This window comes from Sarcophilus harrisii, chromosome 1 (genome assembly GCF_902635505.1).
Source record: "Sarcophilus harrisii chromosome 1, mSarHar1.11, whole genome shotgun sequence".
NCBI classification, from domain to species: Eukaryota; Metazoa; Chordata; class Mammalia; order Dasyuromorphia; family Dasyuridae; genus Sarcophilus; species Sarcophilus harrisii.
In genome coordinates this window covers 503,280,365-503,295,734 of record NC_045426.1, presented here as the reverse complement: position 1 = coordinate 503,295,734, position 15,370 = coordinate 503,280,365, and the positions used below count along the sequence as shown (strand labels likewise).

The 15,370-nt window shown below is 35.0% G+C and overlaps 1 protein-coding gene across 8 annotated transcripts in view; it reads right to left on the bottom strand.

The window, feature by feature from the left end:
* PTPRM (protein tyrosine phosphatase receptor type M) overlaps window positions 1-15,370 on the bottom strand; it is a 936,902-nt gene that overhangs the window by 66,624 nt on the left and 854,908 nt on the right. For all 8 annotated transcript variants that reach the window (XM_031953603.1, XM_031953648.1, XM_031953697.1 and 5 more), the window contains one exon: window positions 1,831-1,928. In XM_031953603.1, the coding sequence (XP_031809463.1) occupies window positions 1,831-1,928 (98 nt within the window). The remainder of the gene's footprint in view (window positions 1-1,830; window positions 1,929-15,370) is intronic.

The following is a 15,370-nucleotide window of genomic DNA, read 5'->3' as shown; positions in this document are numbered from 1 at the left end:
TCTTAACAGGGATTTTGCTTAAAAGGGACGGACCATTTCTTTTTTAATTCTTTTCTTTTGAACATTTAAACATATTTTGAACACAAAAGAACAGTACAAATTTTAGCTATAGACCTTTACATCCTGGGAGTTGTCAGGTCAGAACATATGACCCTCTTTTTGGAATAATTGCTCCCTTTTCTAAACAATTAAATCTTATATACATATTGTAATGGCATCTATCTCCAACACTTGTGAAGATCAGGTGTGACATTTGTAAAAGCACTTAGCATAGTGTCTGGCACATAGCAGACTTTATATAAATAAATATATAAATATATATTTTTATTATTGTTATTATTTAATATTATTTACAACTTGACTAACCTTTCTTTCTACTCTATATTACCCCTTTGCAAGAAGTTCTACTATCTACCTAACTGGTCTTTTTGCTATTCATTACATATAAAACTGGATTTGCCATCTTCATGCCTGGGAACAGATAGTCCCCCTGCTTGGAATTCTTTTTCTCTTCTAGTCTGTCTGCTTCTTAGAAGTACCAGTTTCTTCCTAAGTTCAGCTCAACAGCCACCTTCTTTATGAAACCTTTCTCAGCAACTGCTAATTCTGTCTTCTTCAAATTATCTTTTGCATATATTTCATATAGTTATTTCATATACATTTATATGTATGTGTATTGCCTTTCCTTATAGAATGTTAGATTCTTGAAGGCAGAAACTGTTTCATTATCTCAAGAGCTTAGTTTAGCATCTGACATATTGTAAATACGTATTAAATGCTTTCTGATTAATTGATAATCATGGATGAAACAGAGAAGGAAGAAAGTGGTGTCTGAATTTGGACTTGAAATAGGAGGAAAGTTTCCTTTCCTCAGTTCTAGGGAGTATAAATGAGGTTGGATACTCATAACTGATGTGGGACAAATAAGAATCTTTTCCTTCTACTGGAAATGACAAATGCAAATACAGAGAGATACAAATTTAGGACACATTTAAGTAGTCTGGCAGAATATGTAAATAAACAATGTTTTCCTCAATGCTAAACACAAAAATGGACTTAATAGCTATAGTGGCTAGATCAATAGAAAGGACTGGCTGATATCATTGATGAAACAATATATTACCACTTATGGTGGGTTTTCCCTGATTCTTTTCCCTTCATTAAATAGATATGTCCCATTCAATGGATTCTAAACTAAAGCATTGGTAGTCTCACAAAATTTATCATTTCACTTTTTGTTTGGAAGTACAAGATCACATAGTTTACAGTGACCACTCAACGTTTCCTGGATAAACAAAACCAGCGATCATACACACACACACAGCAGTACAATTTCCCTCACCAACGCAGAATCCTGGAAAGTCCCTCAACCTCATTTATAGTCCCTAGAACTGAGATATGGAGAAATGGTCAAAATATTTGCCTAAGTAAAAAATTTTGGTTATCTCCCCATACTGTTTCCAACTTAAAGTCCTATTTCTTAGAATTGGAAAATTCTCCATTACATTCCTAATGTGGTACATCCTCAGGTCTGATACCTAATAATAAACATCTATACTGTACTTAGAGGTGATTTTGTATGCCCAACGTCAGCCAGGCTTTTATATCTTGCATAGTTCTCTTGTCTGTTGCCATCGCAACAAAGGCAAGCAAGCTGTGTTTAAAGATAATTTATAGCCCAATGCAGCAGCTGGAGGAGGAGTTGTAATAGTTTGTATTTTAAGGAGTACATGTGGTACTGTAAATACTTGCCTTATTTATTACTTGATAATCCAAACTAAGTAACTAGAAAAGCATTTGATTATTTCCTTTGGTACAAATCCAACTTACCCTCCCCACTTCCACAAGGTTGGTCACCATGATTATGCTGGCTGTGTTTTCGTGCCACACCATTCTCCAGAAATCATATATTGTTTCTTGCATTGGTCCTATAAGAAAATAGAAAAGAAAAGTTATTTAAATATGAATTTGTAATATTGAGGACTTATTTTTTGGAGAGAGATCTATACATGTATGTTATATATCTAAATGTACATATTTCTTTCATTAAAATAAATAGTATTTTAAAATTCCTAAGCAGTAATTTACAACCTTTTCAAGTATGAAGAAGACATCCTTTATGTCATCAAAAATATTCAAGAATTCTTATATGTTAAGTAGTTGTACTATTAGTCATCCAAGGACTGACAAAATACATGACAACAAAAAGCTTCTATGAATTCAGTCATGCTTTTAAATGAGTTTATATTTTATTAATCATGACACTTATATACATTTGAAAACTAGTGATGCAGTCTGGTTAGATTGGGGCCTTTCCCAACAGGAGGAAGGGGAATATTATATCAACAACAACAATTAATAATGATAACTAATGATAATTATGTGTGACAAAGTTCGTAAAGTACATTGCATATCACATCCCATTTAAAGTTTTACAAAATTGTCAGTAATTGTTTTTGCCCTCAGCATAAAACACTACAAGTTAAGTGAACATGCATTTAGTAAGCATCTACTGTCTGCTAGGCACTATGCCAAAAATTAGAGATATAAAAAAGGCAAAGACACAAACCCTGTTCTCAAGGAATTCACAATTTAAAGTGGTGAAAGCGGGGATGGAGATGACAAAGTCCATCCATAAAGAAGAAACAACTAGGGTAAATTGGAAATAATCTCACAGTATTCATAAGCACTAAGATTTAGGATGACTGGGAAAAGCATCCTGCAAAAGATAGGACTTTAGCAGACCTTGAAGGAAGATGAAACTTGAATTGAAGACTAGTAGGAGGAGATGAGGAAGGAGAAAGTTGAATGCATGAAAGCCACCAGAGAAATGTCTATAATTGAGATTTCTACTTTGCACCTGTGTCCTGTCTGGTTTCAACTGCAGGAACTAAGATTCCCCTCCTATATTTCTAAACTCATCACCGTGCTGCTAACTCAGCCTTTGACTATGTCAGCCTTCTTTTTCTTCTGTTTGGAGGGCTGGTACCTTCCTTTGTAGAGGACAAATACTGGTACTGATGGGGTGAACCCTGAAACTGTCCTCCTTGACTTTTGGGGTAGGCTCTAGAGCTCTCCTCTGACAGAGACCCATCCTTCCAGGCAGTTAAGTGGTTTCATTAAGGTTAGCCCAGGACCACTCCCTACTTAGTTCGAACTTAAGGGGTCTCATTCAGCTGGAGATCTAGGCCTGGGGACAGTGACAACATTAAAGGAATCTCATTCAATAGAAACCCCAGTCTCAGATTTCCTATAAAAGACAATTTTAAACTCAAATCTTTGCAGAAGTCCAAAGTAGGATTATTCTTTGCCAAGGTACCTCTCCTCTTGGCACAGTTGCCTACTAGGACTCCTGCCCACTGTGAAGAGACTTTCTTCTCAGTGATAACCTTTTATTATTTCTCTGCCAGGATCTTGTCACTAAGAAGTCTGCCTCCCTAGCAAAACTGGCTTCTCAGCCAACAATAAACTTCCCTTTTGCCAGTCAAAATTTTCAGGTTCATGAATTCTTTTCATGTTAGTCCTATGTCGCCAGAGGGGGTTCCCACAACTCTCTGCATTGCCACTAACCACATCAGTACCACTTCTATTGTACCAGATGCTCTGCTTGGTTTTAACACCTTAGCTTAAAAGGATCAAAGTCTCCCACTGCATCCAGGGCCATCTCCAGTCATCCTAATCTATATCTGGCCACTGGACCCACATGACTCTGAAGGGGAAAGTGAGAATGGAGACTTTGCACAGACTTCTCTCCCTTTAGTCCAATTTATTTGCATAAGGTGGAATCACCTGCCAAATGTCATGGTCCTTTTTGAGAACAAAGGACACAAAAACAACAACAAATTCACCGAACTAAATTTTCCCTGGTTTCCTGATCCTCTCTCCTCTACTTTTTTCTTGCTACCTTTCTCTTCATGAGAAGGGCTTGTCTTTTCTATTGTATTCCCTAGCTTAGTACAGTACCTGGCACTCTGTAAATGTTTATTGGATATATTGGATTGGATTGGATTGAACCCTAATTGCATCCCTGATATTTTAGAAGCAGCTTGCTTCTGAGCAGGGATGGTTGCCTGTATTAAGGCACTTGCTTCATGTTTCAGAATCAGAAACAATACTAATATTCTGTATGGAAATGGGTTGATCAACTGAATGTACCTTGAAATCTAGCATCAGGCTGGTTGTACCATATATGTGATACATGTATGGTTACATAATAAATGCATATTATATACTAGATACTATATAAATATATCTATATAGACCACATATTATAATAGCTATACATACTATATATGCATAATGCATGCATGTTGTATGTTTGCTTATCTGCATATTTACATTATATATTCACAAATAGTTTTAAATAGTTATGTGGTTTTAGAGTATCTATCCAAAGAACATTTTTATCTAAAGTATCATCTTCAGAAATTTCAAATTTCTCATTCATGGTCATATTTTCTCATGTTATCAACACTATGTTGTTGATTTTTAAAATATTCTTAAACTAGTACTATGAAAGAAACTTATTTTTTCATCATTGAGCTATTTAATTTCTACAATACTCAAGAATGAATTTATCTTTTAAAAAATGTGTGACCCTACCTATGGGCTAATAATTGTCAGATATTCTAGGGAAATTGTATATAAACTGAAATGTACCTATATTTAGGCATTTTCTTATTTCGCAATTTTTTTCTTATTCTGTTCTATCTGGCAAATTAACCTAATTCATAATTTCTTCTTTCTGTAGTGAGGAAGTAGTTATAGTTTTGAACTGAACTGCTATACTCCATTTCTGAAACAGAATCACATATAAGCACAAATTCAGAACTGGACGGGGCCTTAGTTCACAGATATAAAAAATGCTGCAAAATTCCTCTAACAACATTAGAACAACATTAAAACATAATTTTACAAAATAATTAAAAATAAAAAATTATTTAATAAAATAATAAAAAATAATAAAATATTATTAATATTTTTTATCCACAGGTATCCATCCCTCTGATTTATTGACCCCCATTTCTATTTGACTTTGACATTATTGATCTAACACAATTCTCTCATTTGATTCAATAAAAAAACTGAGGCTAAAATGAAAGTGATTTCCCCTAAGGTTAGATATGTAGCAAGTAGCAAAAGCCAGGATTTTTGACTTAAAATCCAAAATCTTTTCCACTCTACTGTACTGCCTTATATAGACAGGCTTTACTTTAAATTGTTTTCCTTACAATATCTCTAAGGTAAGTAGTTCAAGCATAATTAATTCCATTTTCCATATGAGGAAACTACAGTACAGAGAGAAAAGCTATCCAAGGTCATATAACTAGAGAGCATTGGAGTTAGGCTCTGGAAACAGTTCCAACTTCTGTGCTTTCTCCACTCTAACACATTCTCTCAAAAAATGCTGTCAAGATACTAATATTTTAAAAGGAATCAAAAGTTCAAAGTATTCCCCTCACATGTACACTATTTAAGAATGATGGTAATCTACCATGAAATGAATAGGAATATTATCATTTTCATTTTTAAATTTGAAAAATCATACAAATGGTCAATGGGCAGCTTGGAGTCAGAAAGAGATTCTCAGAAATAGTAACACATTGAGAAGCACCTTAAACCAGGTTCTCTGAAACTGGTAAACATTTAATTAATTTCCATTGGTTCCTTTTCTGTCTTCTCTTATTTTTCTTGTTGGCACTACCATTTTCCCAGTCACCCCAAAAGTACATCAATGGGCGCTAAAGAAATTGCTGATTTTATTCACCACCTGTCCTTTCCTCGCTTTCTGGTCTTTTCATGAACTCTGGGGTTGCAGTTATGTTGACTTCCTAGCTATTCTCCATGTTCTCATCTTCTTTGTCTTTATAAACCTGGAATATCTTCTCTTCACCTATATTAGTTATAATCCTTATCTTGTTTTAAATGTGCTCAAGAACCACTTCCTCCAGAAGGTTTTTCTTGGTTATTGGAGGGGTTAATGTTTTCCCTGCCAAATCTATCTTCTATCTGATCTATATTGACTTTGTACAGGCCAATATATAGTCTCCCTCATTTGAATATAAGCTCCTTGGAGGCAGATGCTGGTTTTTTTTTTTTTTTTTTTTTTTCCTTTGCTTTCCAGAGAGGCTAAGGAAGTGCTTAGTAGCACTAGACTACTATTAATTTAGACTAAATTAGGGACTTTGTATGCTTTTTTCCCTTTATATTGATTTACAACCATAAATTTAGACTTGGAAGCACTTTTAGAGGCTATATAGTTCAACCTCCATATTTTTCAGATTTAGAAAGTGGGTCAGGAAAGATTAAACTATTTACATAAGGTCAAACAGATATTAAATGGCAAAGGTGCAAGCAGAAATTCCAGATCCCCTGATTCCAAATCTGAGTTTCTTCTACTAAGAAAATTCTTGCAATTTAAAAATTCTTAGATTTTATTTTTATCCTAAATTCAAACACCAAATAAATTGGGTATTTCTATATGCATTTAAAAGAAAAAGAAGATGGTACATAAAACTGCAGCTCTTTATTATGGAGAACTTGCTTTTCTTGTTGAATATAATTATAAATTATCTTAATGAGTGAAAATAAAAATTAAATATGAATTGAATAATAAAATTAATAAATAAAATAAGTATAATAAAAGTCGGTAGGTTTCAAAACTATCTTGCTTGTCTGGTCTTTTCTCTTTGCATTTCTTTTAAAGAGATGCTTCTTCTTTTCTTTCTTTTTTGCTACTCTATTTCCGAATATTGGTTAAAAAAAAATAAAGAACAATCAGCCCTTTATAAAAAATACACATAATCAAGTAAAACAAATCTCCACTTTATGTCCAAAAATGTATTTCTTATTTTTCATTTTGAGTCAAGGTTTTGAAATTTAAATAACTTCTTAATCTAAAGCACTAGAATCACTATTTGACAAATTCCTGGCTTTTAGAATATTAGTAGGAAAGGAGTGTACCATGAGCCCATACATCTGGGAAGGAGCAAAGTTATCCTTTCAATGTGACAACTGAAATAAAATAAATGTCTTAATGTTTATTAATTTTTTTTAGTTTTTCAGCAACATGTCCTATGTAGGGGTTCAAAAAATAGTAATGGTGTTGAGGATGGTGATAGTATCAGTTGGAGTGTTCTGAAAGAGAGTTGATTGTGAAATTTGAGGTAAATTCTTCTGTCAGTGTCCTACTAGGACATTTGTTTGTTTCAGAGACAGAAAATAAAAATTGTTGGAAGCTGCAGAAGTTAATTTCTTCCTCATTTTCAGTTTATAAATTAACATTTGGAATGGAATACCTTCTTCTGGCTCATCATATTAGAGTCACTTATATGGGCTCTTTTGGAAAGAGATGGTATCCTTTACTCATTAATAAAATTTGCCCAAATGACCAAATGCTGCTCTAAATTACTAAGCAGAGCACTCATGGATATGGCCAAATATTCCTGGTTCAAGATTTAAGAACATTTCTAATTCAATCCAATACAATCCTGTAATCCAAACTCCTTCTTAAGGGTCTCTCTAACTATAGCATTAAATATGGTTAGCTCATAGTTACCATTCTAACACATTACTAAGTCTCAAATGAGAGGGATAGATTGCATCTGGATGTCCCTTCCAATTCTAGATTTTGGAATCATTCTTTGAGCAAATGGAAAAGTTGAGTGATACATTTTGAATCTATTGATAGGTCTAAGTCAGCAAGCAAGATCTTTGAAACAAAGAATATATTTCTTCCCTGATTTATGTAGAAGAAAACTCACCCATAAAATTTCACATAAAGGAAATAATATTTTAAAAGGCAGGCTAATGCATTTTCCTAAGAACTTGATTTATGTCATTTGATGTTTAAGAGTGCATCAATGATTGATTGTTTTTAGCTCTATGACAAGTATTTTTTTTAAAGGTTTTCATTAATAAACAGGATTTGACTTTGAAACAAAAAGGCATTTATCTACAGATGTATTAAAGATTCAACATTCAAAAGTGGGAAGCATATTCTACCTGTCTTTCAGTGTTTCATTGTCTTCTGACCTATCTTCCAAGGAAAATTAAAATAGGAAAATGAGTTAGTTTGATTTTAGTTTCTGCCAACTCTCAGTTCAAGTAAAGATCCAAAAGATGTTTTTGAATGGCTAAAATCTAAAGGTGACACCAGGTTCTAAGCTCACCACATCTAATTTCATCATTTAGAAATAAATGTTTCCCCCACAGCCACAGCTCCATGCCTTTGGGGCTCAGCCTTGTTTAATTTTTTTAAAATCTTTTTTGCTTTCCTTAGGCTGTGCCTGATTCACTTTTCACTATCACTGGAGGAATAACTCTGAATTAATGCCCTCTGATGGAAAGCTAGGTGGGCTTCTCCTCAATCTCCCATGCTAGAGTAAGACAATGATAATTAAAATTGCCTGGAGGTGAAAAGGGAAGATGGAGGTTCTTTTGGCTGATTGTTGCAAGTGTGTTTTTCATTTTCTGTCAACCACATAGCTCTATTCATCTATCCACATAACTTTCAAATTTTCTTTCAAATCCTGGGCATTTGGGGGTAGGAAGGAGGGAGGAGAAGTCACCGAACTTCAAGTCTTTTAAAGTAATCCTTTTCAACCCTATTTTTCTTTTCTCCTTGACATTTTTCAAATTATTTCCTGACATGTGAATAAATTATTACTCACTGTCACTTTTCTCCTGACAAAATTGAAAAGCACCAGGGGCCAGGGAAGGGGGTAGAATTTATCGTCACTGAGAGCTACACAGTTTGATTTTAGCAGCTCTGGGTAGGGTATGAGAGGCTATAAGTGCTGTCGACAGCCTGTTTACAGATGTTCGCACAGTAAGCAAGATGGTTATTCTCAGCAGTTGCCCCCTCGAGGGACTGAACTGCCAGGAGGAAAGGAAAGGCACTAAATTGCCCAGCATCCCTGTTTTTCTATGCCATAGAACAACAGCCTTAGTTAGCATGGACCTTTGATGTTTGTGGGATCTACTGAGGAGTCATTGATGACTGACTACCCTCCCTGGCATGGGGAAAAGAAATAAATAAGAAAAAAAAAATGAAAAGGGAGAAGAAAAAGAAAAAAAGAGGAAGGCAGCGAGAACCAAAGTATTTGAAACAAAGGAATCTAAAACAGTAAGCCTCAAATTCCACACAAAAACCCAGCCCTCAAGGAGATGAACTATTGTGTTCAAGAGGCACAACAGCATTTGTTTTCAGCTGCTTGGGGTAGAGCTAGAGAAGCTATAATTGTTGTCAGCAGAGCCTTTACAGATGTTTGCACAATAGGCAAGAAGGTTATTCTCAGCAGCTGCCCCCTTGTGGGACTCAAGTGTCTGAAAGGGAAGGTCTCCTCATTTCAGTAGCGTTAAGTCCCATCGCACACTCCATTTGCTCCATAATAGCTGGCACTCCTGGACCTTTACAGGGAAGAAACTTGGCAGAGGGGTCACTCTTACCCCTACCAAGAGTTGCAAAAAGAGAAAAGCAGAAAGAACCATCTCATGCATGCAAAATAGAAGGCAGAAATTCAAGGCTGCAGTCTATTGTGTTTCATGAGTCTTCAAGTTTGTGGAAATTAAAAGGAGATTTTTAAATGATAATTTTAAATCTTGATTGATGACTTACACACCTCCCTTTCACATTCTCCTTTGACACAATCTAATTCAGACTCTGAATGTTTTATATGCCTGAAGCAAATGACTTAAGAATCAACATTCTGAAACATTCATCCACATGTACATGACATTTTAAAGAAAAGTTTTTCTCACAACCACTCTGTGAGACAAGGGTGTGAATATTACCATCCCCATTTTAGAGATGAGGAAATTGAGGTTTAGAAAGATAAAGTAACTTGTCCATGGTGACAAGTATATGAGCTGGAATTTGAATTCAAAGTCTTCCGACTGCAAGACCAGCACTTTTCTCACTTTGTAGACTCCAAGTGGCATTATTTAAGTTTACTAAAGTCAGTAAGAGATAGGTTAGAATTTAAATTGACACCCAATTTCTAAGAAATCAAAAATGTTTTTGATATATCAAAATCATATCTATTGTCATAGAGAAAAGCAACCTGTGATGGGAATGACTGGAAATGGGATACAAATTCTTCCCAAACCCTCCATTTAAAGAGGGTTCCAGGTCAACCATCTCTTCATTTCCCACTTGGCTATACTCCTTTGAAATGGATACCATCATACCCCATGCTAGATACTTTTTCTCTCTTTCCCTCCTCCTTCTCCTACCTTGTCAATTTTCTTTTGTGTTCTGTCTTCCCTATTAGATTTTAAGCTCCTTGAGAAGTCAGAAACTATCTTTTTAAAAATTCCTTTTATTTAGCACAGTCCCTGGCACATTGTGGATATTTTAAAAATGTTTACTGACTCACTGAAATCCTGGCTTTGTCTCTGCCTGCCTCAGTTAAATCATTTGTAAAATGAGGATAACAGTATCTGCCTCCAAGCGTTATTTCTAGGATAAAACCTCAACAGCTTTGCAACCTTTAAATGCTAGTATTATTATCATTTTTATTTTTGTCATTATCAGATATTGCTTCCAATATGACCTTGGACAAATTACTTCTCTGGGACTCAGTTTCCTTCTCTTTAAAATGAAGAAATAGTATCAATATGATTATTATAATCAGCAACAAATACAACACATATTAGAAACATCTTGGGAGTAATTGTCAGATTGCATTCTGGGAAGATGATCAAAAATTTTCAAGCTCTCCAGATTTCCTCCCCAAACAGATAGAAAATCACCATCTTTACATCATGTTAAATCATGCTATTTTCATTACAACCCATATAACATATTTGTGTCTACTTGACTCTGTGCAGATGCAATCTAAGAAGAATAGCTATCAGTCAGGATTCAAAAAAAGCTTCAAAAAGGAAGAATATAAGACCTGAATTCAAATCTGATCTTAGATATTAACTTTACCTATGTTTGTCTCAGTGACTTCACCTGTAAAATGGAGATTATAACAGCACCTGCCTCCATGGCTTATTGTAAGAATCAAATAGAATAATAATTATAAATGACTTAGCATGGTATGTGAGACACAGTAACCTTTATATAAATGTTAGCTATTATTATCATCACCACCACTACTACTATTCAATAGAAGCAGTTGTTTAAAGAAATGTATATATTTAGAAGAGAAGAATTAGGACAGTTATGACTGCTCTCTTCATATATTTGAAAGGCTCTGATGGAAAAGAGATTAGATTTGTTCTGCTTTGTTCAGAGGGCAGAAATTAAGAGCAATGAGTACAGGTTTCAAAGAAGCAACCATCCCAAAATAGAATGGGATATCTTAAGAGGTATGTTGGAGTGTGATGGGGGAAAGGAATTTCTATTCACTATAGATCTTTGAAGAGAGTCTGGATGCCCACTTGTTGGGTGTGGTTTAGAATGTAGGTAGCAGAAAAAGCTAAAGGAAATCTGTTTTGTCTACAATTCCTCCGACCTTGTTTGTATGGCAACCCCCATCTGTGTCCTTACTTTCTATTGAAGCAACAAGGACAGTCCTATCTGTTATGGGCTTACAAGAGATAGTTAACCTGAAAAAGAGCTCTTCCTGTTACTGGCCCAGTAACAAGTCTTTCTATACCACATTCCCTATTTCATTACTGCAAGTTCCCCTACGAATAGCCTTATCTTCTCTTAAGGCACCGTATGATCAATTCACCTTCTGTCTAAACTGAAACCTATATAAGTTGCAAATGGGGCTTAAATAGATGATGTTGGGTTTGGTTTCTGGTTCGGGTTTAGGGATTTAGGTTTTGGTTCGGGTTCTGGTTTGTGCTGTCACTGACAATTTTACTCACAGAGGAGATGCTTATGCAAGGATCAGTTAACCTAGGTGACCATGAATGAGCATTTAAGTATTTACTGAATGCAAAGCACAATACTAAGTGTTGGGGATATAAGTATAATAACTAGACACTCCCTGAACTATAGCAGCATACATTCTAATAGTGCTACCACTAACATACACATACACACACACACACACACACACACACAGAGTAGTTTTACAACAAATATTTTGGAAAGTCTCTAGGAAGGTGAGTAAAGCCACACTAGAGCAGATTTAACACATCCTTTCCAGTAGCAAAGAATATACTAATTTGATTACCCCATGTTATTAATATATCTGGACTTTGAGTGATTAGACAAAAGAGATTTTAATAGTTAGGTTAACATTGGTTTGAAAGAAAGGCAATAGACCAGGAAACTTGTTCTTGACCTGCCTGGGGCATACTTTCACCTACTTTTCCCAGATATGTAAAGAAAGGATCCAACACTGAGTAAAGGAAATCTTATAAGAATGTATAGTTCCAAAAACAAACAACAACAACAACAACAAAACTTTGCTTAAAAAAAGTATGGGTTCAGAAAAGAGAGAGACATTTCAACTCAGAACAAAATAAGAAATTTTAGGGCATGGCCAGAAAACATTAGAACTTTAATCAAGAATAGAAGTGTCACGTATTTTATTTGGGGATAATTGTTTAGACTGAAAACCTGCAGGTTAGTGTCTGGGTAGCTGCTTGGAGAGCAGGTTTTTTGGCTTTTATCCATATATATTTCTCCTGACCATGTGGAAACTCCCTTCACCAGATAAATACTAAGGAATTTCCTTAGGAAATTGGAAAAATTAGTCAAGTGCCTTGCCTGAAATTTTATAGCCTGTGTCACAGATAAGATTCGACTCCAAGCTTAAACCTCTACTATTAAGACAAAGTCCTTCTCTATTCATTTGTAACAAGAACTAATAAAGCCTGTTCCTAAAGTACAAGCTATTAAAGTACACTAAGACTCTTGGGATTTGTGTATGATCATATAGCTAATAGTAAGTATCTAAAGCGGATTCCCACCCACGTCTCCTGACTCCAAATTCAATGCTTTACCTACTAAATAACTTTATATATCAATATTTGTTAATTCAAAATTTTGTAAACTCAATGTCAAATTGTGTAAAATAAGTGACTATGGCAGAAAGACATACTAAATATAATTTTTAAAAAGATGTCAAATGTATACATATGTTGTATTTAACTTATACTTTAACATATTTAACATGTATTGGTCAACCTGCCATCTGGGGGAACGGGTGGGGGGAAGGAGGGGAAAAGTTGGAACAAAAGGTTTTGCAACTGTCAATGCTGAAAAATTACCCATGCATATATGTTGTAAATAAAAAGCTATAATAAAAAAGATCCCACCTTAAAAAAATAAAAAATAAAAATATGGTAAAACAACATAAATATTGATTAACATAAGAGGTCTCTTAGAGCCCAAACAATGGAACTTGTTTCTCCAATAATCAGAAGTTAAAGAAATAATTCTAAGTTTGAATACTGAATATTGAAGTATATCTATAAAATGGAAATGACTGTAAAAGTCTAAATTACTTTGCACAGCTGCATGGACTGTATATAAATATGTAATGCCATATTTATAAATTACAGAACTGTTGTGTGGGCAAAGCTCCAAGATTTGATTCCTCTGTAGACTATGTTGCATAGCTAATATTATATTGTATCAGAGTAGCCATAGTGCTGGTATACTGAAGGACAGGTACAAGGGTGTACCTGTAGAAGAAGAATTCTGAAACTTTTCTGAAGAAACATTTCTGAAATTTAAAATGGTAGCACTACAAAGCTAGAAAAGTAATGGCTGGAACCATCTGTGAGACCTTCTTTCTGAGTATCTTTTTCTCATATCTTTAAAACCTAGTAAACCATTCTTTTTAGATCATCATCCATGTACCATGCACAATGTCTTAAAATTTGTGAATGGGCTCTTCTCTTTATGTATTTACTCTCTCTATGATGTCTTTTGTTTCTGAGTGTGGTGTTCTTTTCTTTTCTCAAATATGATGGTTCTCTGGGAGCAGGTTTCTCAGGGGGCTTCTGGAGGCAGCCTTAGTTTCAGTTCAGTCTAATCATCCCAAATGCAGCCAGGAATTAAAGTACAATCCTTTATTTTCTCTTCCAAAATAGACCGGTTAGCTTTCTTTGGTTCTGAGAGCTCTTGTTGCTACTCTTTTGCCTCTGACAGCTTCAGCCTCTCCTCTTCCGAATCCTTTGTTCTCAATCTTCCCCTTGCTGAATTCTGGCTCTGTCAATCTCCCAAACTAACTTACTTCTGACTGAGGCTCTAAGAGCTTCTTATATATGATCTCTTAAAGGAGTGAACCCAAAGGTTGACTCCTCCTCTGAGAGAGTGGGATTGTGGGAGGTATAACTTGGGAATCTCCTAAACTTGTGAACTCTAATGTGTGAGCTAATATGTGAACTCTCAAAGGTGTAAACCCCACAGGTGTGAACCAATTACATAAGCATTGTTTCTATCAACTCTAGTGAGTTAACACTTTGTAAGGATTCTAACATCTGAGGTTTGAAATTCTAGAATTATTCTCATTTTTTCACTATCTCACCACTTCCCATTATATTAGTTGCTAAATCTATGTCTACAACATCATTCTTTTCCATCTAGTCTCCAATCACATAGTACATTAAGTACTCAGCACCTCTCCTCTGATTGACTAAAGCAGAATCCTTATTCATCTCCTTCCTTCCAGTTTATTCCCTCTCCTATTCATCCTTTATACAGCTACCCAACAAATATTCCTAAAGGAACAGACCTAATCACATCACTCACTTGCTCATGAAGGTTCAGTGGGCCTTCATAACCGAGATTCTCCTACTTTTCCAGCCTTCTAATACTTTACTCCCTACTACATACTCATCAATTCAGTGACAGTGGCCTCCTGGCTGTTCTATGTACAGAACATTATCTCCCAGCTCTGGGCATTTTCTCTGGTTGTTCCTCATGCCTTGTATTCTTTTTCTCTTCATTTCTACCTACTAGCTTCCATGGTTTCCTTTGAGTCCCAAATAAAATCCCATCTTCCACATGAAGTCTTTCCCAATTCATCTTAATTCTAGTTTTTGTTTTTTTTCTTTTTACACATTTGTTTGTTTCACATGTCACCATTAGACTATGAATTCCTTGAGGAAAGAGTTTGTTTTTTTGCCTCTTTACCATAGGACCTGGTACTAGTAAGTAGTACTTTTATAATTTTTATATATTCTTTATAAATTCTTACTTTATAAATGTTTACTGACTGACTGACCTATTGTTTCTATAATAAAAATAAATACCTCAGTTTGTCATTTAAAATTCTATGATCTGGCTCCAGTCAATCTTTCCAGATATTTCATATTTCTCCTTCTCATACACTAGATTCATATCAGACTGGCCTACTAGTTTCCTATACATGACATTCCATTATTGCTTCTCGGCTTCTGCATTTCCTATTCCTGGAATGCTCATTCTCTATCTATAGCTCTGTTTTTTGAT